The following is a 26,054-nucleotide window of genomic DNA, read 5'->3' on the forward strand; positions in this document are numbered from 1 at the left end:
GGGAAAAGGATCCCTTTTTTTTTGTGTCCAAGGGGGGCGTGAAATTTCTGGGAACCGGTGTGATGCCTGAGCGTGCTCAGGGGCCCCACGTGAAAAATCCATTAGGAAGAGTCTGGAGAGAATTAAAGCCGCTGTGAAAAGCGGCCTGGAGAAACAGGAGACAGCGGAGCCGAGGGAGGGGGAACAAGCCAGGCTTTAATGCCAGCATGAAAAGCCTCCCCCCGCCTGCCACCCCCCAGCCCTTATAAAAAGAGGGAGTGCTGTATGAATAGGAATTAAAGCAGCAACACTATCTGCCCGTGCCCGCCTCTGCCAGCTGTTGCATTCAGCCCAGCTTCCTGTCCCCGTGCCAGCAGCCGGACCTCGGGGACGGCAGCTGGGAGAGCAGGGAGACAGGAGGTCACCCCGGGCTCGGCCTGGCACCTGGCCCAGCCCACAGGTTCTCTTTGATCCCTTTGCAAGGCTCTGGGCATCTCCTGACATCTTCCTGCAGCACCCCAGGGCTCAACAAACCTTCCCCAAACCTTCCCCATCACAGGAGTGGCTTCAAAAGTACAGGTTTTAAAAAAATCCCATCTTTCTCCTAATGGCTGTTTTCCAATAAAAATGAGGCGCATGCAAATCATCCCAGCTGCCCATCAATCCTTGATCTGCTGCTTTTTTGAACCTGCTGGCCCATTTTAGTGCTACCTGACAGAACAAGCTGAAATTACCCCTATCAGGAAGCTCCCGGAGAAGGCTGGAGTGGGATCCTTGGTGAGGTGGGAGCTAAACCTCATTAGACATCAGAGAACCCTGAGGGACAGGACGCTGCTCCCAGGGGCAGGAAGGGCCCTGATCAGAAAAAGAGTATTTTTAGACACCCAGTAATTCCTCTGTGATATGCAGATCCACAGGAAACCAGCTTCCAAAAGCCCTTCTGCTCATCTGCTGGGATATTTTAAAAAACTTGCTGTGGACATGTTTTCCCTTTAAGGCCCATTAGCATCCTCTTCCCCTCAGTCCTAAGGACCAAGGAAAAACCCAGCACCAGCCCAAATTCTCCCTGTAGCCACAGGCACTGAGGAAAATGTCAAACCCCATCAGGAATTACCTGTTGGACATGTGGCAGCCCAACCTCTTCCAGGAAGGCTCTGGATTTCCTTCTACCTTGGAAAACCAAACACCCACTGCAATGTGAGCAGCAGCTCCAGGGAGGAACAGGAACCTGAATTCCAACATATTCATGGGGCTTCCCAGTTCCCAGATGGCCTCAGCAAACACAGCAGTGACCCTGTGGGGTTTGTTTAGGAGCCAGATTGCTGATGGCAAACTTTCCCTGCCGGAACAGCCCACGCCAAATTGTCCCAGGACTTTGCCCCCGTGTAAAGTTGTGCACACGAGGGGAGATAAGGAGAAACCTCGGAACAAAGCTGCAATTTGAGAATCCCAGAGCACTGCTGACCTCCTCCCTCCCCCTTGCACCTCTGCACGTCCATCTCCAGCTTTCCAAGGGATCCTGCTTTCCTCTCCCTCCCAGGGCTTCCTGAAGTGCGGCCGGGGATGGAAAAACCACTGGCAACTAATCCAGAAGTTCAGCAGCTGCCGCTGGCGTTTCAGAGTGTGACGGCTTCCAGGCCAGATGCCAAACGTGTCTTAGGTTTTAATCTCTCTCTCAGGTCACCTATCCCCTGTCAATCAAGCCCTGCACCCGCGGGGGCCGCTGGCACAGATGCCACCAGACAGGATGCACAGCCACTCTGGAAGACCAGCAGCAGCCAGACCCCCCCTCTGGGCTTGCTCCTCTTTGGCCCCCCTGGGTCTACATCCTCCCAACTCAATCTGCCCAGCTTTGGGAGCACCTGCTGCAGGGCTTGGGATTTAGGACTTCCCAGAAAGAGCTTTCCCAGCCCGGTGCTGCGTGGCAGCGGCTCCAGAGAGCCCCACGGGCTGTTTGCAGTGACCTTGCTGGGACGAGAGCGCTGCTGGTGTGTAAATAACTCCCTGCTAGAAGCCAAGCAAACGGGGGGGGTCAGCAACCCCTGCCAGCTTCTCCTCCCCCCCAGCCTGTAGCACATCCAAGGCCAGGGCTGCAGAGCTGCAGGCACAGGCTCTCTCTGCTCCCCCAGCTCTGTGAGTCTCCTTCAAAGGTCCATTTTCCATTTTTTTCCCCTTTCTCCTTGTGCTTCTTCTGGCTGGAGCCAGTGCACAAGTGGGGGAATGTCTCCTACACAGGGCCAGGGCACGGCCATGCTCTGCTGCACCCAGAAAAGCACATGTTCCTCAATCCATGCACAGTCCCACATGCAAATGCTTTATTGCTGCATGGACACGTGGCTGTGCATGCAGGGCATCCCTGTGCATGCAGGTTTGGGAAAACCATTTCCACGGCCAGGATGAAAACTGGGAGTCACAGGTGTGAATATCCATTGGGATCACACACATGTGAATGTCCATGGGCAGGATTTAAATAGGATCACACGTGTGAATGTCCATGGCCAGGATACACATGGAATCACACATGTGAATGTCCATGGGCAGGATTTAAATAGGATCACACGTGTGAATGTCCATTGGCAGGATACAAATGGGATCAGCCATGTGAATGTCCATGGGCAGGACACAAATGGGATCACATGTGAATATCCATAGCCAGGATAAAAATGGGATCAGCCATGTGAATGTCCATGGGCAGGACACACATGGGATCACACATGTGAATGTCCATGGCCAGGACACAAATGGGATCAGCCATGTGAATGTCCATGGGCAGGATACACATGGAATCACACATATCAATGTCCATGGCCAGGACACAAATGGGATCAGCCATGTGAATGTCCATGGGCAGCTCTCTGTGCAGGACCACCCCACATGTGCAGTCCATAACCACAGCCTTTTATTCTGTCACGCACCCGCCTGTAATAAATAGTTACATGTCACACTACATGGCTTGCCTGCGACTGACAAAGGTCCTGCAAGGCAGGAGAAGCTATTATGGGAACAGATTGCTGGAATAAAATATTAAATTTCCACTTATCAATCTCTTTAATGCGCCATAACTCTCATAGAAGCATTCAGCCTTCTCCCTCTGAACAAATTGCCCTCCCCATCAGGGGGCTGAACCAGCCCTACACTCTTCCTCTCTGGAGGGAAGATTTTGGGTGGCAAAAGGAGGGAGAACAGGGAGACAGAAAGGGGAAAAGCTGCTGCAGGGTTTTCTCTGCATCAGCCTTCCGTGTTGTTTTTTTTCCTCCCAAGGCTGGCTGCTCACTAGATTGAACTCCATTTATTGCATGCAGCTCTTGAAAGAGGTTTCGTGGTCCACTGACAATCCCTAAATTGCCTGCAAGACCCAAACAAATGTACCTGTAATAGCTGAGCGAGGAGGGCTGAGCCCTCCCCAGCACCGGCCTAATCGCTCCTTAGGGAGAGCTGGATAAACATATTCAGATCCCATGAATTATTAAAGGATTTCTTCTTTTTTATGTGGTGCAGGCCTGGCCTGTGGGGTTGGCTGTTAATCCCTCCTAGCAGGGCAGCTGTGGGTGTGCCCTTCTTTCCCCCTCATTTAACCTCAACCCCACAACTGGGACCTTTGGGAATCAGCTGAGATTACAGGCAGGCAGGCACCAACCCAGCCCAACCCCAGAACTCCTGCCAGCCCCCACCTCCTTGGCCAGCCCTGCGCTGATGGAGTGTGAGAACCATGCTCTACCCATCCTCTGAAAGACCACCAGGAAAAGAGACAATTCCAAATCCCAGAGGGGGAACCCACAGCCCCTCGTCCCTAGAGGAGCCTGTGCCTGGGCAGGTGAGCTGGTGCAGCCACCTGCAGTGCCACTGCGCTGCTGAGACACATCAAAAACGGGCAGGAAATGTGAAGAGAGGGCTGTGCCTGGTGTCCTGACACCACAAATGATATGGGGTGGTTGGACAGGCAGAATGACAGCAAGGAAGGGACACAGAGGCTATGCAGGAATGGGAAGTGAGAGCCTGTTACTCCCAAAGTCTCCTTCAATCCCTATTCCACCTCCTTCTCTGCGACTGGGGGCTGAGCTTAGAGGGTTTTAAGCTCTGCTCACTGCTTCCAACATGCCCCAGCATCCTGGACACTTCGTGGGATGGATTTCTACTGCTAAAGGGAGTCAGCTCAGTTTGTACCGGGCACTGCCCCAGGGACACTGAGGTGACAACTCCCCTGGAGTGGCCAGCAGCTGATTTTGGCCATGACCTTGCCCTGGTTTTGGGTGGTTGGGCAGGGCTGGGCACAAAGAGCTTTGTTCTTCCAGTGCCTTTGGCTGGCAAAAGAAACAGCCCCCAGAGAAAAGCCTGTACCAGGAACAACTCAGCAGGCAGGGATCCAGGACAGGAGGTGTGAATTAAAGGCCTGCTACAGTGATAATGATCATAAATAAATACCGGGTAATTAGCATCTAATTAGCACATCCCATCCATTGACCTCCAAGCACTTGGATAGAGGAAGATTGGCCTGGTTTACCCACGGTACAGAGAGGGGAGCTGAGGTGCTGAGGGTGCCAAACACAGAGTTATTGCTAATTTAGCTGCCCCAGACTCGGCTCTACACTTGCTCAGCATTTACCACCAGAGAAAGCTGGTGCAGGGGGCTGGAGTTTCATCACTCTCAGATCAGACAACTCCCCATGGAGCAGAGTGGCAGGAGAGGCTCTGATCGCCTTGGGTTGGACAGCAGGAAGAGGTAACAGCCCTGGGAGCCTGTTCTGTATCCCCCACGCCTTGGAAGCCCCCAGTGCACCTCATTCGCCTCACTGCCCATCCTGTCCGGGGTGTTTGCAGCCCAGAGCTCGCTGCAGTGTGGCAGTGCTCCACCTCACTGCTCCAAGAGGCACTTCCAGCCCTCCTGAGACCCACCAGTCACTGCCAGATAACCCAGATTGCTCCTTTTACCCCCCAAAAATGGGATAAATGTCCCTTTCCTCCTCTCAAAGCACCCACAGCCACTTTTCCTTCTTGGTGATGCCTCACAATGTCACTCTGACTTTCAGAAATCAGGCTATTGCCATTTGTTATTTCTTCTCTTTAAACTATTTCTTGACACGACTTTCTCTCCCTGGCACTACCTCAGCTTACCCACACGTCTTTCCCTCCCTCCTGTGGCCACACTGCTTTGCAGGCTGTCAGACTCCTTCTGTGCCCTGTGACATCACAGCATCCCTTCCCACTGCCTGCATCCCGGGATGTTATTCCTTCCTGGAGCCCAGACAAAGCTCCTCAAGTGCTCACAGGAATCCGTGGCAGGCAGGTGAGCGAGTCCACAGACCAACACTGGAAGGAGCTCAAGTGAAGAATCATGAGAATGCCCAGCACCAGAAACACCAAACAGCATCCTGAGCAAGGGACTCATCCATCTCCTGCCTTTCTGGCAGTGCACATCCTCATCCCACCCCTCGTCCTGGTCAATCAATATCTCCCTGCCGTGTCTTTGCTGTTAATACAGCAACGATCTCTCTGAATCCAAAGCAGGAGACGAGGGGGGAACAAATTGAATTGGTGTAAGAAAGGAAAAGACCACAAGAGGAAAGGAGAAAAAGAACCCAGGGCAAACCAGTGCGACACCAGTACAAAGCCAAGAACTCCACTGCTCCCTTTGCACCACGAGATTCCCACCCCTGAGAGAAGACGCTGGTGATTGAGGAGATGGAATTGAGTGGTAGCTGTAAACTGCTCACACCCTCCTCTCCCTCCCCACCTCCTTTTCCACGTTCCAGAGCAGCCAGGGGCTGTCCTACCTGTGACATTGACTTCCACCAAGCCCGAGCGTGTCCCGATGGCGTTGGTGGCCTCGCAGACGTAGGTGCCGGCCACGCTGTAGGACACGGGCCCTTTGAAGTAGATGGTGTTGTTCTGGATTTCCACACTCCCTGGCAGGGTCCCGTTTGGCCTGGGGGGGACAAAGACCATGGTTGACCCCAGAGGTGACACCCAGGAGGTCAACAAGTGTTGCAGAGGTGACACCAGCGTGCTGGGTCGGTGCTTGCCCTTGGGCAAGGTCCAGAAGCTGGAAAATTCCCATTAATGCAAGCAGGAAAGGGACACAACCTGACCCTGTTTTACCCCAATTTCCTGCCCATTTAACTCTCCTGACCAGCCAGTGTTAATTCCAACTCGAACTCGAGGAGAGCAGTGTTGATTTAGAGCCCTGCCCATGTCAGAACAGTCAGGTAGGTGCGAAACTGGAATAATGCAAACCTGAACCCGGAGATATAGAAAATAAATGAACAAAGGCAGATGAAAAAATAATAAAAAAAAAGCCCCTGTGTGTTAGGAAAAGACACACATGGCCTGGTTATTCTTAATTACTGAAGCAAAGCAAAGTAATTACTTCTCTTAGGCAATTAAAAATTACTCAAGTAATTCCTTCCCCTCCTCCCAACCCAAATGTGCACATATTGTCAGCAATTTGTAAGAAACAAAAGGGAATAACGGGGGTATAATTAGGATTGTAAAGAAGTGCCTAAATGCACGTATTTTGCATGTCTACATACACACATATGTACAGAAAACAGTTTTTCCAGCTGCATCAAGCCAATGATCCCAGAGCTGATGGAAAAACACCTTAACCTGGTCCTACAGAGCCCTGAACCTACAGAGACTAGGGCACATCTCAAAAGGGTGGTGTGGGATGCTCCAGGAGGCTGCTGCCTCCTCTGACAGCTCCCCCAACTGCTGCTCATCTCCATCCAAATGGGAGGAGAGGAAAAGCACAGCTGGGTTTTACATTCCAGGCAGGAGCAAAACATCAGCAGCCCCCAGGAAGGGGAGGAGGTACAGAAATAGCCTCAAGTGGCCTCTCTTCTGCATTGGGTGAATCTTTGCTTTCCTGGAAATGTTGTGAGGAGCCCAGAGAGCCCCTCGGAGTTTGAGTCAGACTGGCAGAACCAACATATGGAGAGAGCTGGGGATGGAGAACTAGGAAAAAAGGCAAGAAAAACAATCCTCTTCAGACTTTCACTGTGAACATTTTGATCTGGGAAGTGGAATGAGAGAGAATGTACTCCTTGCAAAGCCATGTTGAGAGCCTCTCTCCTGATGACAAATGCCAGCTGAAAAGAAGAAAGGATCCATTTGATCTTCCTCTTTTAAAGCTACACGAGTGCTTACGGAGAAGAAAGAGCAGCAGAGAGAACCACATCAGGCTGCATCAATTCCCCACCTGGCTCCCCAGACACCCCTCACTCACTTTTCAAGTCCCTTTAGTGTGTTCAGCCAAAACCTGGAAACCTGGAGGACAAGGAATTGTTCCTGTTTAATGTCAGTCACGTGGGGGGCTGCTGGAGCTGATTTCCAGGGAAAAGTTGTTCACACACAGACAAATTTTGTGCTATTTGTGCCCCTTCAAAGCAGGGAAATCCTGGGTTCTTTTCCAGCTCTGCTCCTGAGGCACCTGGTGGTGCTGGGCACATTAATCACCTTGTCACATCTCAGCTGCCTCACGTCAGCAGGGCAGAATATTATCCCAGTGAGGTGAGAACGGGAAGTTTTCCCTGGATATTGAGGCTGCGCTGTGCTGGCAGCCACCTTCACCACAGGCACAGGCTGTGCCTTGGAGTGACACCGCTGACACTAATGGGACTGGGCCCTAAGTGACCAGAGGGTGAGCGAGGTGTCTGCAGAGCCTCCTTGTCCCTGTTGGGAGGTGACAGGTGCTGCTGGCAGCAGGGGCTCTGGGGACACTTACAGCTTCCACTCATAGGTGTGAGCTGGGGGGTTGGCATCAGATTTGCAGATCAGCTTCACATCCTTGCGGTTCAGGAACCAGTTGCCATCGAAGCCCTCGATGGTGACTTCTGGCTCATCTGCAGGGGTGGGGGGGGAAAGGGAGGAGAGCAGGAGGGGAAAAGGAGGGGAAAGGGGTGTGGGAAAGGAAAGGGGAGAAAATTAAATGGGAAGAGATGAGGGGGCAGGGGTGAAAAAAGGAAAGCAATTGCAAGGAGGGAGAGATGACAGGACAAGGAATGTGAGGGAGGGCAATGAGAGAGAAGGGGGCAAAAAGGGACACGGCAGAGGCAGAGAAGGTAAGAAAAAGAGAAAACCCACGATTATTCCAGAGGATCCCTTCAGTTTCCACTCTCCAAAACAAGACAGCAGCCCCTCAGCAGCCCGACACCTCCCCTCACAAACCCCTCTTCTCCCAGAGTGCACCCCCCACCCTGCCCCGAGCAGAGAGCCCTCCCAGCCGTGCCCAGGCCCCCTTACACTGCACGTTGAGGGTGATGCTGTCGGTGAACCTCTCCAGCTGGTAGTTGACCACGCACATGAGCTGCTGCCGGTGCGCCTCGCGGCTCGGCACCAGCCGGTACCGGCTGATCACCGTGATGGTGCCGTTGCTGTTCCGGATCTCCTGGAACTCCGCTTCCCCTTTCAGCTTCGTGTCCCAGGTGACGGTGCTGGGGGGTTTCCCGTTGGAGGAGGTGCAGGTGGCTACCAGGATCTTTTCTGTCCTGCCAGACTTGGCAATAAGAGGCCTCTTGGTGCCCTCCATCCAATTTGTGGGCTTGGCTGCAGGGGAGTGCAGGAAAGAGGAGGAGGAGGAGAAAAGGGTGCAAAGGGATGGTTAGAAAAGCAGCGCTGCTCTGTTCGCTACCTCCCAAGAGCCATCTAACACCACTGAGGCTGTGGCAGAGCTTGTGGTGAGTCCAGAGCTGTGCTAATTGCCAGCAATAATTCCCATGCAATAAGTGCTTTATGGCAGTGCCTATGCACCTTGCACCATCTACCTGCATCATTTATGGGGAAACAATGGTGGAGGTGCCCTAAATGCACAGATACATGGAAAGTCAACCCCTTCCTCCCAGAGGTTTTCATCCCTGGGTTAGAAAGGAACTGAAACTGGAGAGAAAATGACTCATGTAGACCTTGGGTGGGGTCTGTTCACTCACAACCCTGAGCACCAGGGACAAGCTCTGCTGTCTTTTTCCTCTTGACAGTCCCCAGCTCTTTAAAATTCACCACTCCCACAGGGAACTGGTCACTGTTCCTGCACCTGCATTAGGGGTGTAGGGGGAGGGAAAAGGGGAACTGAGACCTGGAAAGAAGGAGAGGTGTGACAGCTCAGCTGTCTCAGAATCACCTGCCCTGGGTTCCCTGCTCTTCACCTCTTCCCAGTCAATTTAAAAATCCATCACAGGTACAATGCACACCCAAAATTCACCTTTGCCCTGAGCTCCCAGGATGTGAATCTCAGATCTGTTGGACTGGAGGTTCACCCTACAGAGCCTTACCCAGCACGGTGAGGTTCAGCTGCCCTTCCCGGTTGCCGGTTGGGAAAGTGGCAAACTCACAGATGTAAACCCCCTCATCCTCCAGCTCCAGCCGGGACAGCTGGATGGTGCCATCCTTGAAGGAAGGGTTCCGGAAAGTCACCCGCTCCTTGTAGGGGGACAGGATGGACACGCCCATGGCGGGGTTGTAGATGGCCACATTCTGCTTGGTGCCGTTGGTGGCCTTCTGCCACGTCACCTGCGTGATCTTCACGATGGGCAGCGGGTTGGTGAAGCTGCAGTGCAGCACCACGTCCGTGCCGATGAACCCCGAGACGGTGTCATTGACCAAGACAGTCTGAGCTTGCAGCCCTGCAACGAAACGGGGACACGTGAACATTCGTGTGCTCCCCAGGAGCATCAGGCTCATCAATCCCTCTACTTATTCCACTTGCTTCTTCTTGGCATGGCTGATACAAGAGCGGTTTGTGGCTACAGGCACCTTCTGCGTCCACCCCGTCATAAACACCTTCTTCCCGCTATGAGCAGTCCAGCCTAGGGCTCATCACCACCCAAAGGCACAAGGCTGGATCAATAACACCTCCCTCCCTTTTGTCTCCAGCTCCGGGTGACACTGAATCATGGTAAATAGGCAGGGCATGTGTGTCTGCAGGCATGTGAAAGCCCTGATGTTTATCAGCACCGCACATCCCAGCACATGCTAACCCACACTCAGACTTCCATTTAATCCCACTGGAGCTGCAGCAGTAATTAAAGGAGCTGCAAAGGCTCAGCCCTCATTTCAGGGCAGCAATAATTCCCATCCAAGATCGGCTTTAAGGCACTGCCTCTACACCTTGCACGATCTCCCTGTATCACCCAGATCGTTTCTGTGGCCTTCTTATAACCCCAGAAGTGACTGAATTTAGGAACCTTCCACCTTGATTCTGTGGAAGGTGCTTGTGAAAAGTGGGAGCTGCAGTTCATGACAGCTGTTGTGTCTCAGTTGATTCCTCCCCTGACAGATGGAGAAAAACATCTCCCACCAGTCTGACCCTGAAATTCATCTTTGCTGCCACTGTGTCTTTTCCTAATCTGTGTGTTTAGAGATAATGCTCTGGTAATTATGCAGCCAGTATTTGTATGATAAATACAATAGAGAGGCAAGGTGGTGAGAACGAGAAAAGCGGGTTTTGCTCCCTGCTTCTGGGAGAATCTGCAATTGGATGGATTCTGGGAGCCTGGGAGGAAAGGAAGGAAAGGGATAATAAAAAAAAGAAACATGCACAGAGAGTGAGGAACATGAAAGAATAATGGGAGAGAGAGGGGCTGGGGAAAGAAAAATGCATAGCAAGAGAAACTAGACAGCACCTCCTAAAAGAAATGTCACCCTACTCTGTTCTTCCAGGGATGAATGGCTCCCTGTCCAAGGCCAAAATGAACTCCTCAGTGCTGCTCCCCCTCGCAGATGTGCCCTGGGATTTCTCCAAGAGTCTCCTTCCTGCAGTTTCGCACACACACAAGTGCAGGCAGACAAAACTCTTCTCCACCCACCCACACACACTCCATGTTGCCCCCTCACTCCCTGCCTGCTGTTCCCAGCCTTATCCTAATCCCCACATCTCATCCACGCCTCTTCTGTCTCCCTTCTCCTTCCTGTGACCCTGAGGACAAGCCCCAACAACCCAGGCCGGCCACGAGACGCCACCAGCTGACCACAGCCATCAGCAGTTCCGACCGAAACTCGGCCTCCAGAGCTCTGTGTGAACTTGCCCCCTGTTCCCCGAGCCAAGCCCCACACCCCAGCACTGCAGCTGGGTGCTCAGGAATGTTCTCCAGAGCTTCTTACAGCCACAGCAAAGCGCTGGTGCCCTCATGAGCCTGCACACACGAAGCCACCACGTCCTCTGGGGCTGGCAGGGTGCACCTTTCCCCTCCCAGCACAGCCAGGGCCATTTTCCCCATGGTTTTCCTTCCACAAAGCAGAGGGTAGGGATGTTCCCGCTCTGAGAAAGTCACATCTGGATGGTGTTTCCCCTCTGGAGAAGAACGTCCCAACAGCAGGACATAATGAAGGACTTTTCTGCCACCAGTGCCCACAACATCCTCCCTGATGAAACGAGGGCACAGGCTGGGTTTAGATGAAGCCACGCTGGGATCTGAGGGCAGAATGGGTGGATAGGGAGGGGGGAGATGTCTCTACCATGCTTTGCAGCATATGCTGCTCCTTCCACCCCGGAGGTGAGCGAGCATTGCCCACACCCAAGGTGAGGAACGGCTTTGCCAAGCAGTCTGGCTCGGAAGGCTCCAGAGCCTCCCAGAGCGTGTGGGGGCTTGCTGGAGAGCACTTCCATCACGGAGCCAGGGCCTCGGGAACGGCCCAGCCCGGCTGTGGGTGTGCTCAGCACGCCCTCCTTCTCCAGGGCCGGGGGAGCGCGGAGTCATCAGCGCCTCTTTCACCGTGGGCTCGTGGCCCCAGCGGGGCCTCCCCGGGCTGGGGCACTGGCACAGCCAGCTCTGCTCCCCACAAGCTGCCTGACCCCCCACGGGCCCAGCGGGACCCTTTGAACCGGCATTTCCACACCCCAACAAAGAGGCCCCGTCCGCCACTGCAGGAAGTCACGGCCCAGCGTCTCCTCGTGGTGCCAGAGGAGCAGAAGAGGGGCCAAACTGCAGAGAGGAGGGGGTGGAAGCCACCAGCTTCTCCTCAGGGTCACCCCTGCAGGGCTGGAAGTCCCTCGGGGGGCATCTGGATGAGCACTGCCAGGCCGAAGGCCTCCACTGATGGGCAACCAAGATGTGCCCCTCAAAGGAAGATAAAGTCAATCAGCCTACAGCCATTCCAGCAGGGAATGTGATGGATAGCCCAGGGGAGGTCAATCCGACCCCTCACTCCATCCATCATTACTGTGCCCTTCCTTTACACTGTGATTTCCCTGCAAATTAATGAACTGATCCTTTTAAAAATCAAGTTATTTATCTTGACCTTGAGCAGCAGCAACAATTCCCAGTCCTACCCTCCCCCTGCCATGGGATCCACGCATCAATGCAGACTGGACTTGGATATAAACTGGAGAAAAAGTGGACTTTGGAGCTGATAAACCTGATCCTGAACCCAGAATGGTCCTGCAGAACCCTCCTGTGCCCAGGTGTAACGAGCTAGACTTTTGGCGAGGGAAAAAGCTGGTGCCAGTTGAGTGAGGACTGCTTGCCAACAACCAAATGCTGCCAAAGCTGGGATTCAGGCCCTTACATGCAGCAGCTTTAACAAAAACACATTCCAAACCTTCTCGAGGCTCCAGGGAAAAAGGGGGAAAGAAAAAAAAATAAAAAGCACCGGGCAGAAGAAATAACAAAACAAAACAAACAAAAAAATACCCTGAAAAACCCCAAACACTGCACGGAAATCGCGTTTCCTTTCCAGGTGACTGAACAACTCTTTTGCAAGACAGGAAAAACTCTTTCTGTTCCACTCATCCAAGCCTTAAATCAGGAGAGTAACGCACCCGTTCTGCTCCAGGAGCACCCACACTCAATGCAGTGATGAGGAAGGGAGACAGATGGAGGAAAGGGGTTTGGGAAGTTGCTGGATCAGCCTCCCATCCTAAATCAGAAGCCAGAGGGCAAACTTGGCTGCTGCCACGCTCTGGGGAGCACTTGTTTGCAAGGTGACTGAGCTGGGCTGGCGGGCCTTCCCTCGCCCCGTTACACACTCAATAATTCATCAGGGCAAATGCATAGATAATTGATGGCAATGAGCATGCACGGCCGGCAGAGGAGGAGAAAATAAAATCACTAATCAGCCTCTGGAGAGGTTTGAACATATTCAACTGGATGTGTGTGTGTGTGAAGTGCTGGGATCCGCCGTGTTTCTGCTTTGCTGAACGATCCGTGTGGTTGGTAGGGCAGGGAAAAGGCTTGGGATGAATCCCGCTGTTTTCACACCCCATGCCAGATCTCCCAGTGCCCACCAATCCATGCTGACACCCCCCAGGGGCAGCCAGCACCCGAGCAAGGATTAGCTGGATAGGTTGCAGCTTGCCCACTTGCATTTTATTCATTAGTTTTGTGGTGTTATTTTTCGTGAGGGACCAAAAGGGCCCAGCCATGTGCCAAAGACATGTTGGTGCCAAGGCCTCATTAGTGGAGGCCTTGGAGATCCTACTCCTCCACCTTGGCCTCTGAAGTGGTTTGTGTTGATGCCTTTCCCCACGATCCCAGCTCCAGATATCCCGCGAGGCCTCGGGGGGCACTGTGCAGAGCTCGGGGTGCCCTGAGGCACAGGGGCTGGGGAGGAAGGTCTGCACTCCCTGGGCATCAGGGGCATGGGGGATGGAGCAGAAGTGGCAGGTGGTGGCTCTTGGACCTGAAAACCCTTTCTCTAAAAGCCCAGGAGGTGCTGTTCCAGCGAGGCTCCCACACTTGCAAATCAGGTTCTTGCTCCCCCATATAGAAAGCTCTGGGAATGATCTGCAGGCTCTGGGTGAGCTCTGTCACAACCTCCCTCAATGCCTCTTTGTTAACAGCCCTGTGAACTCCACTCTGCTTTGCACAACCTTGCCTCTGCTGAGCCTCTCACGGATTTCTCTCCCTCCTGTTCCCTGATACTCATCTCCCCCCAAGGGCACTGAAACAGCCCTTGGCACGAGTGTGATGAGCCACCCTTCGGTGTGGCAATATCATGACTGATGCAGATGTCACAGGGATCGCTCCTGATAGCCTTAGTCACAGCAGCCAGGATCTTACAGAAGGACAGATCAATGCATCACACTTCAACCCGCAAAAACTCCCACAAAAAGCACCTGATTTTGTGACAGCAGCATGGCCACGGGCAATGATGTCCCATCCATGGTCCCATGTGTCTCACAGACCCTGAACATTTTCCATGAAGGAAAAGTGGGATGGAACTGGAGCCCAAAACTTTTCAAAGTGGCACCTAAAAATTTCTCTCCTGGTGTTTCTGAACTCATCTTTACAGCGGAAAACAAGGTCTGAAACGCAACTCCTGTCGGGCAGAGCACAGGCGGCCTCCAACAGCCCAAGGGGACATCCCAGGTGTGTCAGGCAGGGTGGGAAACACGGGAAAGAAGATCCTAAATCCCAGCAGGGGAATTTCAGGTGGCAAGAAGCAAAGGTGTGAGGTGGCGCTTGGCCAAGAGGTTTGGGTTAGTACTTCTGCTCCTGCCAGGGAGGCTTTGCATTGATTGCCAGGCATTTAAATCAGGATTCTGCTGCTCTTCCAAGAGCACAGGGCCTGCCTCACCCTGCTGGGAGCCCGCTGCAATGGAGGAGTGGTCTCCAGTGAGTCAGTGGGACCCAGTGAGTCACATCCAGGCCCTTCCTGTGGCAAAAGACTTTCACTGGAGGTCTCTCTGTCATCACTGATTCACTCCTGCAGAGCTTGAGCACCACAGGGATTGTAAAACCTGAGTTTCCAACACAAGGGGAGGGGGAGCCTTAGAAGGAAGATGAGAGAGATGTGGCAAGATTATAGCTCCAGGTGACATGGCTGCACATGAAAGGCCTGAGATAACACTGGGATGGGGTGGGGGCACCCCAAGAGAGAAACTGCACGCCCAGGCATCCCTTCCCCCTTCCCAGAGGGAGCTGGGAGAGATTTATGGGAGCTGTCGGGAAATGGCAGCGCTGCACAATGGCCCGCCTGGCCCTCAGCCAAATAAATCCCTCTCAAACAAGAAAGGACTGGGCTTGGCTTTGGCTTGCAAATGGGAAACACGGGGGCCTGTCCTCGAGGTCACTGGTTCAGACCCAGATCCAGCCCAGGCAGCAGAGCAGAGATGATTTTACCCCAGGACCAGTCAATGGCTGGTATCGAGTGAGGTCTCCAGCCAGCCCTTCATTGGCTGCCTTGGGATAAAGCCTTCTCCTGCCTGTGCAGCATTTCCTCTTTGGATAAATGGAGCACAAAGCAGCCTCAGGAGCCCCTTGAGTGAAAGCTCTTCCCCACAGGGCCTGATCCATGGATGCTCCACTTGCTCCCTGTTACCCTTTGGGAAGTCTGGTCACTGAGCACCTCTGGGATTCACACATGGGCCCTAAGCAAGAGCAAGGCCATGCTGGTCCCAGTGTTCCTCGTAGAAAGAGGGGAAAGAAAAGCAGAGGCCAGGGTGGGGTGGGCCGCAAATGGAAGAGACAGAGATGACCACCAGACTAGACCACGAGTTTTCCAACTTTGCAAACATCCCCAGCTGCATCCAGCCAGGAAAAGGGCTGCAGACCCGAGGAGTGGGATGGGAACAGCAGCCTGCCTCTGCTCCCAGCTCTCCCTCCCTGCCGTTCCTGCCCTGGCTTTCTCACAGCTGCTTTGCTTCACCCCCCAAGTCACGGGGAGGGGAACATGCCCCATGGCAAAAGCAGGGAGGCTGGCAGAGCAGGGCTCCTGCGGAAAGAGCTGACACAGCACTGGGAAAGGCCTTCCTGCAATAAAGCTCGGAAAGCCCATGCTCAGCAACAAAGCACAAAGCTCCCCGTCCCCGCCGCGCAGCGCCCGGCCCGCCCCAGCCGCACGTCAGCTAATCCTGGGATCCAGCTGCCAGTTCCCACACACCTGAGCACACACCAGGCTGCCCTGTGCCCTGCCTGACGTGCCCCAGTGCTGGGCACTTGGCCCATTTTCCCCTCTCCTTTTGGCTGGACGTGACTCCAGCTCATTCCTCAGCTCTTTTCCCACTGTGGGCTCTTGCTCGCCCCTGTCCAGTGCCCGGCTTCACAACTCCCATCTCCTTCTCCTGCAATTTCCACGTCACGTCTCCTTCTGCCCCCACTGCCTGTCTCCAGGACTTCCTCTCCAGCTGGTCAATGCTTGTGCCTTTCTTTGATTTGCCCTTCTTCCATTGTAGCGTTAACAATCTTCCCACCCCTCTTGTGCTTCTCCACCATCAGCACCACACCCCAGCCCCCTCACTCGCCTCTTCCCATCCCCAGCCACTATTCCACCAGTGAGTATGTCCAGGATCACAATTCTGTGCTAGGAAAAGCAGGTAGCTGGCCAGACAAAGACAAAGAACCAAAAATCCAAGACTTCTCTCTGGAATCATCTCGTTGCCTGCCAGCAAGGAAAAAACCAAGGTCTTTTTGCTTACCAATTCTAACCTGTAAGCAAAAGAAAGGGGACCACAAGCAGAGCCAATGCTTATTTGGTGGTTGGGTGGGGAAGAAAAGCTGGAAAATCAAGTGTGGAGGAAGGGAAAGAAGCTGGAGCTTTGAGAAGAGGGAAGCTAATTAAGCTGAGACTGTCCTGAGACCTTATCTTGATGGGCTGAGTCCCCAAATGCACACAAGTGTTTTTTCTCACTGCCTCTTTCTTGGGCTTCCTTGTTGCCTTGGATGTTGTTCAAGGAGTTCTGGTCCAGTGCTAAATCTCCTCGCTATTAGAGCTCTCCAGGTGCTAAGGAGGAGGGATTTAATGAGGAGCTGTGAAGAGGGGATCAAGATAGTCACCCATGGAGAGCATCCTTTCCGAAACGAGGGAACTTGAGACTGAAGAGTTTCAACAAAAACAAAAATAAACTTGATAGCACAGAAAAAATGAGAGACCTTCCTTCCCTCGCTGGTCTGTGGGCTCGGAGCTGGAGCAGGAAACGGGGGAGCTCTCAGGGCTGGAGCAGGGAATGACTCACTCGCCTCCACAATGGGAACGGGACAAAGCCGAAACTCTGCTGACTCAGGCGTGACTTCAGCGCCTGGGTTAATAACTGGCAGCCTCCTCTGGCTGCCCCCACCAGCCAGTTCCCTCTGTCCCCACTCAAACCAAGCCTCTTTCAGCAGGCCAGATGCCCGATCACAGGGAATTATCAAAGATCCAAACGCTGGTCCTCTGTCCAAAACATGGTGAAAAATGCATCCCTGCCAAACCATGCTGGTGCTGGCCAGCCCTGTAATTGTCATGGAGAAGATCAAAACTCCTGCTTTCCTATGGCTGGAATGCACGTTTAACAGTCCCAGTTTTCTGCCTGTGGTTTTGCTTTCCTCCCATTATCTCTCAGGATATAACATACTGCTGGTATCTCACTATGTCCCGAAGTTAAAAAGAAATGTTTCCTCCTCTGGCAAGCGGGAATGCCACACTCTGTTCTTCTGTAACTTGTTTCAAAAGATAGAAACGAGCAAGTTTTTTTGTAACCAGGAAAGTGTGATATAAGTTCTGGTGGCTGACAAGTAGGAAAAAGCTTTGCAAACAAGACAAATGCAAACATGGCACCAACAGATGCAATGGACAGACACCCTTCGCTGGCTCCCTGCCTGTGATTTCTCTTTTAATGTGTTTTTATCTTGCCCTAGAGATATCTCTGACGGGGAGTGGGGAAGGCTCAGACCTCCCAATTTTCTCTGGGTTGTTTAAGGATTCCTGCCCATGAACAACAGCCGGAAAGAACAGTGAGTACAAGTAACCCCAAATTCAGTGTCCTGCCTGATTTCCAGCCTGCTGCTGCTCAGCTCTCTTATCATCAAGCCCCTGTGCAAGGAATTTCTACAAATTTCACCTCTTCCCGGGTTTATGATCTCCACAGAGCAGAGGCAGACACAGCTCCAGTCCTACCTGGGCCCCATCTGCAGGAATCACTCTGCATATTTATAAAAAAAGCTTTGCATCTTCAAAAGGCTTTTCAAACAGCAACTAATTAATCCTCCAACACCCTGAGAGGCAGGAAAGCCTTATTACCCCTGCTTTCAGGGGTGGGGAAATCAGAGGTGCTGAATGACAAAGAGATGTGCCCAAGGCCACCCAGGCATGCACTGGCAATCTCACTCACTGGTTAGAGGTGGGGATCTGCATGGGATGGTGGCAATTCTCACCTGAGGAAGCAGGGATGGAGGCATCTGTGGGGAGGCCCCACAGCCCCACCCACCACCCATGCAAATGGCAAAGTCACCTCATTTCCATGGCTGAGGAAACCGAGGGGGATGAAGTGGAAAATCCATTTAATCCAGAGCCTGGAAACCTAAACATTCCCCAGTCAAGAGCTCCACTAAAGGTTCCCAAAATGTGGCTCATGTTCTTCCCAGCCATGAGCGAACTGCTTGCAACCAAATCGCTGAGATTTTGTGTTAAGAACATGCCAGAAATTAGGAGAGGCTTTGAGGCTGGGGCTGAGTGTCCCATTTACCCTCTGAGCAAAGCCAGCCCCACATTTCTGAAATATTCCACATACTGAAAAAGAGTGGGGTTAGATTAGATTTTAGGAAGAATTTCTTTACTGTGAGGGTGGCAAAACACTGGCACAGGGTGCCCAGAGAAGCTGTGGCTGCCCCATCCCTGGAAGTGACCAAGGACACGTTGGACAGGGCTTGAAGCAGCCTGGGATAGCAGAAGGTGTCCCTGAGCATGGCAGGGGGTAAAATGGGAAGAGCTTTGAGATCCTTTCAGCCCAACCCATTCTGTGACCCCCATGCTGGGTGGAGATGAGCTCTCAGATCCATTAAGGTCCCAGCCTCCACCCAGGCTGTTCTGGGAATGATTGCTGAGCTCAGAGGGGCCTGCCAGAACCAGGACTGTAAACAAGTGACAAGACCACCCATTAAAGGCAGCCCGAGCATGGGAAGCGGGGAGGAAGGCAGGGAGGGAGGGTCAGAGCCCAGCAGGGAGACCTCCCACCACGGGTCACGCTCCCTGCCCCATCCTCTGGGGTGCCTGGGCTCTGCTCTCCTGGGAGAGCAACCCAGGCACAGCCACTCTTCCCTGCCCAGAAGGGTGAGGGCTGTCAGCAAGGGTTCAGAGAGACACACCGCTTCAGCCCAGAGCAGACGGCAAGGCAGGAGGAGCAGGGAATTCTGCAGAGAAAAAGATGATTTGTCCTGCAGAGAGGAGTTCACAAACACCCATTTCCCTTTGGACACCTCTCAGTGGGAGCATTACTCCTGCCGAGTTAACTGGGGACTCAAGACTGGAAAGTTGTGTCTCCTTAGTGATTGTAATTCAATGAGGGACACAAGGGAACTTCCAGGAAGAGAAATTAAAGGTTAAATCCATGCCTGATTATGCCATTCTCCAACAAGGTGGCTTTGTGCTTCCAGGTAGCCCCAGGGAGGAGCTGGGTTGTGCTACAACACTCGGGGGAATTCGATGACAAATGTCCCTCAGGAGAGAATGACACCTGTGCTGAGTGACACCAGTGCCAAGTGCCTCAGTGCCCGGGGACAAAGGTGTCCCTTCAAACACAACCATTGACACTGGGCTGCTTTGGGGGGCCTCTCTCAGGGTGTTTCACTTTTATCCCAAATCTGCCCGAGCAGGAAGGTTGGGATCACAACAGCTCTGACAGGCCCGAATCCCTGTGGCAGGCTGGAATCCCACATTTGCCCTACACCTACTGCTCCCCAAGACTTGGTTCATGAGAGACAAGCCAGGACCAAAATCAGCTCCCCGTGGAGATCCATGAACAGGCAGCAGGATGAAGCAAGCCAAGAGCCAACACCCCACTCCCAGCCTTGTGCTGGAGCAACCAGGCCTGGATCCTGAGGGTTAAACAGCTCAGCTGGCCTTAATTGACAGATTTTATCGACTTCCATTGTGATTCCATTGACTTTTGTTCAACTACATCAGCACCAGGCTCCCTGTTTCCTTCTCAGGTAGCAACAAGCCACGTGCAGAAGGATGTGGATGCCGGATGGATTTTCCTGTGCCACTGGGGAGAGCTCCAGTGAGTCACCCTGGTCTTCCAAAGACCAGGAGGTCAACTGCTCTCAGGGGACTCCTGTGTGCTTTGCCCCAGCTCAGACTGGGGGCTGCCACAAAAATGGAAAGCATGAGATGAAAAAATAACCGGAGCTGGTGGAAAATTTTCCAGCACAGCATATTTTCCTGATGGAAAGTGTCACTTAGTCCAAGCCAAAACCATCCACTGGAACGTGCTGATTTTGGCAAAATTCGATTTGGGAAAAAAAAAAAAAAAAAAAAAAAAAGCCCTTTTGATAAGTTTGAAATGGTTTTTCCTTGTGGAGTCTCATTTCTTTTACATGGATTTATGGTAAAACACCGACCAGGACTGCAGCCAGGATGGGATGCTTTGGTTGCCATGGAATGGGGACATTTTGGATGATGCCAGGCCAAAGTTTTCTTTTGAAATTTCCTTTCTGTGGAAGATTTCAACTGACAGCCTCAAAGCAGAAGGAGAACTCCCTCTGAAACGCCCAAATCCCCACTCTGCCAGCCCATCCTGCGTTAGTCATCCCCACAGCTGACCTTTCCAACAGCTCTCACCCCCAAACACAAATCACCTCCCTGAGACTCTCCCCACCTTCATTTTCCACATTTTCTGGGCTCTGATCCATCTGGATTCATCCTTCTCTGGGTCTCATCCCACCCAGTGCCTGGGTTAGGAGTTTTCTGGGGGCTTGGGCCAGCCCTCCAAGCTGTGTGGGACCCACAGCCCGGCTCCAGCACCTCTCCCTCTGGATTCCCTGTCTATTCCTCCTTCCTGACAGACGGATTTGCTCCCACCCTGCACCTGCCTGGCGTGCCCACCTCCTCCTCCTCCGTCTGCTGCTTGTGCCTTTCCACTCTCTAACAACTCCAGGGGAGGCTGGCTGAGAGAACTCCTGTTCCTTTCTTTTTGGGGGCAAAAAAGAGGGAGAGAGAGAGAGAACACAAACCAGACTCTTACATTTTTTAGCAGACATGACAATATGGACACAGTTCCTGCAGAACACTGTGCATATTTTAAGACAAACTTTACCCCAAAAATGTCAGCCAGCTCCCCTGGTGGGAGGAAGAATGAAGGAATGAAAGGGTCCTCCAGGGTCCCAGCAGAACTTTTATCTTGGAAAAGCTGGAAACTCCTGAGCACCTCCCCCAGTACAGCACCCTGCTGGCCTGCTGCCTCCCCCAAGGGCTGGAGCGAGGAGGGATGCTCCAAAATAGCACATTTCCCACAGGAGCAGCCCTGTCCTCCACCAGGGGAATGCCCAGGATGGGAGAAATGGCTCTCGAGACAAAATGCTGGAGGCAGAAGCAGGGAGGGGAAATGGGATGGGCTTTGCCCAGAGAGGTTGTGGACTCTCCATCCCTGGAAGGGTCCAAGGCCAGGTTGGGTGGGACTTAGGGGAAGGTGTCCCTGCCTGTGGCAGGGTGTGGAATTTAAGGTCCCTTCCAAGCCAAACCATGCTGTGATTCCATGCCTTCACCTTCCATGCCAGGACCATCACTCAGGTGAGGAGGCAGAAAGAATCCCTGGCAGACAAGAACTCCTCCACAGAAGGGTGGGACCAGCCTGGCTGTGGCTCCCCTTGGTGCTCCACCACCTCTGGACGTGGCAGCTGGGCTCGGGTTGCTCACAGGCTGCACAGTGTCACTTGTTTGTCACCTCTGCTTGAGCTAAGAGCTGCTCAGAACCACCTTTACTTGTTGCTTAGGGACCAGAGTGGCAGATAGAACACAGCTGGGTGCTTGGCTACCTAAGGAGATGCATGGGAGGATATAAATAGCTAATGGCAAGGGAAAAGAGGACAAAAAGTCCCATTTCCAATCTGGCAAAAAACCTGACCAGAATAGTAGTGGAGGAAGACTTCCAGAAATAACCACGTGGGTATTAAATGAATGGAAAATGAATTAAAGGAAAAGAGAAGACAGGGAAAAGAGATTAAAAGGAGCTTCTGAACTTGTTGGAACAGTAACTGTCCCATCCTGGAAAAAGAGTTAATGTCACCTGGGTGCCACAAACAGTTACTGGAGGTACCTTCAGAGTGACAGGTAGCAGTGGAGAAGAAAGATAAGTATGTAGATAAATGTCATTAACCCCTGTTAGTGCAGGGCTTAGAGAATTCAAAGGCTCCATCTGCAGTGAAGGGTGGAGGTCTCAGGGACTGTGCCTGCCTTGTTTGTAAAAACTCTGAGAGGAGGCAGTTAAATAAAGCAAAAGTTTCTTCCAGGCTTGAGAACCTCCTGTTTCTGATGCTGTCACAACACCAGGGCCGTGACACTCACAGGGAACTCTCAGCAGATCAACAGAGTGGGGAGCAGATCGGTCCAGGAGTGCCAGGGTGGGTTCTGCATCTGAGGACTCCCAGTGCCCTGCCCCGGCGAAACACAGCGATGGAGCAAACAGAGCACAGAGGATGAGAAGGATGTGCCCCAAAGGGAAAGGAAGAGCCTTCATTTTGGGGAGGGACACACCTTCCTCAGGAGAGATCCCATCAGAGAGAAACAACAGCCCTGAAAAGGAAAATAACAGGCTCTTCTCAGGGCGAGCTGAGAGGCAGCCCGGTGTGATCCCCACGGCTATCCAGGCTCAACAAACACCGAGAAAAGGACTGGGATACTTTGCTGTGGATGTCCCCAAGCGAAGGCCTCAGACAGGGAAGCAACACAAAGCCCAAGAGGAAGTTTACAGCTGTCCTCAGAAAAGTCAGCGTGACCTTTCCTCTCAGAGCTTCCACATCCCCTGGGAAAGCACAACAACTCATCTGCAAGTCTGCACAGCGCCCTTTGGGAGTTGGAACCTCGGGCCTGACAACTCAGTGGCAAAGTGTGAATCCAAAGTAATTGCACTGTTTGCTCTGGGAATACTCCAGATACACTTGGCATAACAGAATTCTCTCACTGTAGGATCTACAAACCCCCTGTTCTCTCACATCCCTAGGATTTGTTTCTTCTCTTCTCCCATGCCTTCTTTCTTTCCATTGCCCTGATTTTAGAAAAAGGCATTTGAGTTTCTGCCTTCACTCCCTGCCTGTGTAATGAAATCTTTTTATCCTCCAAACCTGCCCTGCAGAGAGGGGTTTCTCTGGAGCAGGCAGTGAGGGGAGGGTCCCTTGGGCATGAAGACAAACGATCTGCAGGCAGCAGTTGGGGCTGCAGGGTTAAGCCTGTTTTAATTACCTGCAAGCAGAGCACCAGCCAAGGAATGGCCAATATGTAAAGCAAGCCCTGCTGTCCCAGCAGGGCTGGGATGTCTCACCAGGCTCCTGCTGATCCTCTGTTAGATTAAATTCTTCAGTGAGAGCTGCCCTACAGTTTTATGGCAGCAGGGATAACTTCCCTGCACCCACGATTGGGTTGGGGCAATGCCTGTGATCCCAGAGCAGCACAACTGCAAACCTCCCGCCTGGACAGCAGCACTGCAAAATCCAAGGAACTTCAGCAGGGTTTGAAGGTGATGCTTTTCCATTCCTAACACTGCAGAGAGGCAGATCCCTGGTCTCTATCTGTCCCCATCCTACCAAGCCCTTCCCAACTCCCAGCAGTTCCCCCTGGTCCCCTCACATCCCTTCGTGTTCCTCAGGTGCCCGCAGCAAACCCACGGGAAGGAAGGTGGCATTTGGGTGTGTTTATATGTGGGCAGAGGGAAGGGAAGGAACAGATCTTTCCCAAGGGACTCCAATGGGAGTCAGGGCTGAGCAGCTCTTCCCCGCACAGGGACGGCCGTTTGGGTCACCCTGGCTTTGTGTGAAGGCATTGAGGCTATGCCAGGGCTCCTTCCCACCAGGAATGTGCCAAACTGTGCTGTCACAAACTGCTGCACGTGCCTAACTCCCCTCTGCCTCCTTCCCAAGCACTCCACAGGGCAGTTCAAGGTGACCCAGGGAATCCTGTCCTCTCCCAGCTGGCAGTGGTTCTGCTGCACAGACCTTCTTGGTTCCCTGCCTCCATCCCTTCTCCTCCTGTGCCTGCAGGTACTGGGAAAGCCACAGCTTGGTCCCACGGGGCTCAGGGTCCCCTTTCCTTCCATTTCCCTTGCCCTGGCGCACGGGAAGCCACACCCTGACCTCTTCCAGCTCCGACTTGCTTTCCCAAATTGGGCCGGTTTTGGGCAGGACGTGCTGGGACCTGCCACCTCCCCGCCGTGCCTTTGAAGGCGGCCACGTAGGCAGCTGCACCCGCAGACCCAGCCCGCAGACTTTCGTGTGGAGCAGCCACAAACCCGTGAGTCACCTGGCTCCAGCCTGGGAAGGCTCCTGTTCCCTCTCCCGGTGGGACAGACAGGCCCAGGACAACAGGACTCCCTTCCCAATAACTTCTGTGCCGGGTTTGGGAGCAGGATCTTGGACCTCAGGGTGGGAGAAGGGCAGGCCTTTGTGCAGCCTGCTGTGAGAAGGGGGAAAGGGGCAAGGGACAGGGATTCCTGGTGCCACAGCAGATAACCAGAGCAGATGACTCCCTGCAGGGCAAGCCCCAAGTCAGGGAGGTCTGGTGTTCTCCAGCCTCAGCAAAGGAATCTGCCTGCTTGGGGGATTCTCCCTGCTCAGCACTGACCCACTTCCCCTTTCCCAGAGATCCCCTCTCCCCCCCAAACCCATTTTCATCCCATTTGTCCGCTCTCCTCCCCTCAGTGCTCTCCAAGGAGGGCTGAGGGTGAGCTGAGCCACCTGAGCAGCAGGGCCCAGAGCAGGGTGTGTGCACAGGGAACATTTCGGGGAAAAGGAAACACGTGCTTTATTCCAAGTGCACATGGCCGCTTCCAGGGCTTGGAACAGAATGCTCCTGGATTTCCGGCTCCAAATCCCCCACCAAGGCCATTTTCTCAGCCAAGGGGACAATGAAGACCTGACATAAACAATCCTGTAGGATCAGCACATGGATACCCAGCCTGCCCCCACTGCTGCCTTGCCTCCCCCTCAGCCCAGCTGAGGCCAGCAAGACACAATGTGTAATTAGGTTAATGAGCTAAGCACGGATTTTAATTGGGATTCCCCGATTTACTGGTCTATCTCCTCCTTTTGTTTTACTGCTGGTGCAGGTTCCTAAAAGCTGCCCTTGCTAAAGGCCTTGATATCAGAAAGGTCTTACAGATCTTTAATTGTATTTAATCATCGAGGTAATTAATGATCCTTGAGCAAGATGGAGATTGCATCTAGAGTAGTTCCAGTCCTGCCCTTCAGCATCTGTTGTGTCTGGGCACAGGAATTCTGCAGGCATGCAGGAGAGGGGTTCACACAGAGCGAGACAAAAGGATGGAAGAGAGAGGAGAGCGGTGGGAAGAGAAGGGATTGGGGGGAAAAAGCACATTTAAAATGGAGCAGGGGCTGAGTAGAAGAGAGGGAAGCAGGGAAAGGGAGACAATGCCATTCCTTCTCCTCACAGACAGGAGCCATTTCATTCCAGAGCCCAGGGGGGATGGCTGGGTGTTCCCTGTGTCCCCAAACTGGACAACCTTGACCAGCACTCAGTGCTCAGACAACCCCCACGAGACAACCACCTGCTCCTGCTGTTCCCCTTTTCCACTCCTTGCTCCCCTCTGGCACCGTTTCACACCCCTTTTTTTTCTCAGGGAGACATTCCCAAAGTTCAAAACCTTGAGCTGGAACACAGGAGAGGGGGAGTGATGGGCAGCAAGCCCCAGCACGTCCCCTCTCTCCCAGGCCACAAACTGTGCACCTCCCATCGCTGCTGCCAACCCCTCCGCTTCTCCCAGAGCACAAACAAAGCCTGTCCAACCAGAAACGGGGCTGCCTGCTCCGACTTGCCCCAGAAAGGCAGATTTAGTGAGAAATGTCACAGGCAAAGCAGCAGGGATGTGGAATCGGTCCTTGTTGCTTGGGACGTACCAGAGCTGTCCTGAGCGCAGGGATGTGCGAGCAGGGAGCTGGAGAGGGCTGTGCTGGCTTGTTGAGGAATGTCCCCTGGCTCCCAGCCCCAGTGACAAGGGTTGGTGCAGTGCAGGAAAAGCACTGCCCTCCCCTCCTCCAGCCCCAGCAAGGCTGAGCGCAGGACAGTTGCACAAATTGCACGTGAAGCAGTGCGGCCTGGTAGTGGGGTGATATTTGGGACTGCACAAATCCTCCCCAAAGGAAAAATCCAGCTGCCACAGCAGATCCACCCTTCTCATTCCTATTCTGGAGGGCTCTCTGTGCTAAAGCACGAGTGAAGGGCCCTGG

At 53.2% G+C, this 26,054-nt stretch overlaps 1 protein-coding gene across 1 annotated transcript in view; it reads right to left on the bottom strand.

Annotated features, from left to right (window-relative positions):
* The window catches only part of LOC138098193 (nectin-1-like), a 59,523-nt gene that overhangs the window by 9,126 nt on the left and 24,343 nt on the right, over positions 1 to 26,054 (bottom strand). Inside the window, exons 2-5 of the mRNA XM_068994525.1 lie at positions 9,243 to 9,593; positions 8,218 to 8,520; positions 7,700 to 7,817; positions 5,751 to 5,902 (exon numbers count right to left, since the gene is read on the bottom strand). Of these exons, the coding sequence (XP_068850626.1) occupies positions 5,751 to 5,902; positions 7,700 to 7,817; positions 8,218 to 8,520; positions 9,243 to 9,593 (924 nt within the window). The remainder of the gene's footprint in view (positions 1 to 5,750; positions 5,903 to 7,699; positions 7,818 to 8,217; positions 8,521 to 9,242; positions 9,594 to 26,054) is intronic.

This window comes from Aphelocoma coerulescens, chromosome 24 (genome assembly GCF_041296385.1).
Source record: "Aphelocoma coerulescens isolate FSJ_1873_10779 chromosome 24, UR_Acoe_1.0, whole genome shotgun sequence".
Classification (NCBI taxonomy): Eukaryota; Metazoa; Chordata; class Aves; order Passeriformes; family Corvidae; genus Aphelocoma; species Aphelocoma coerulescens.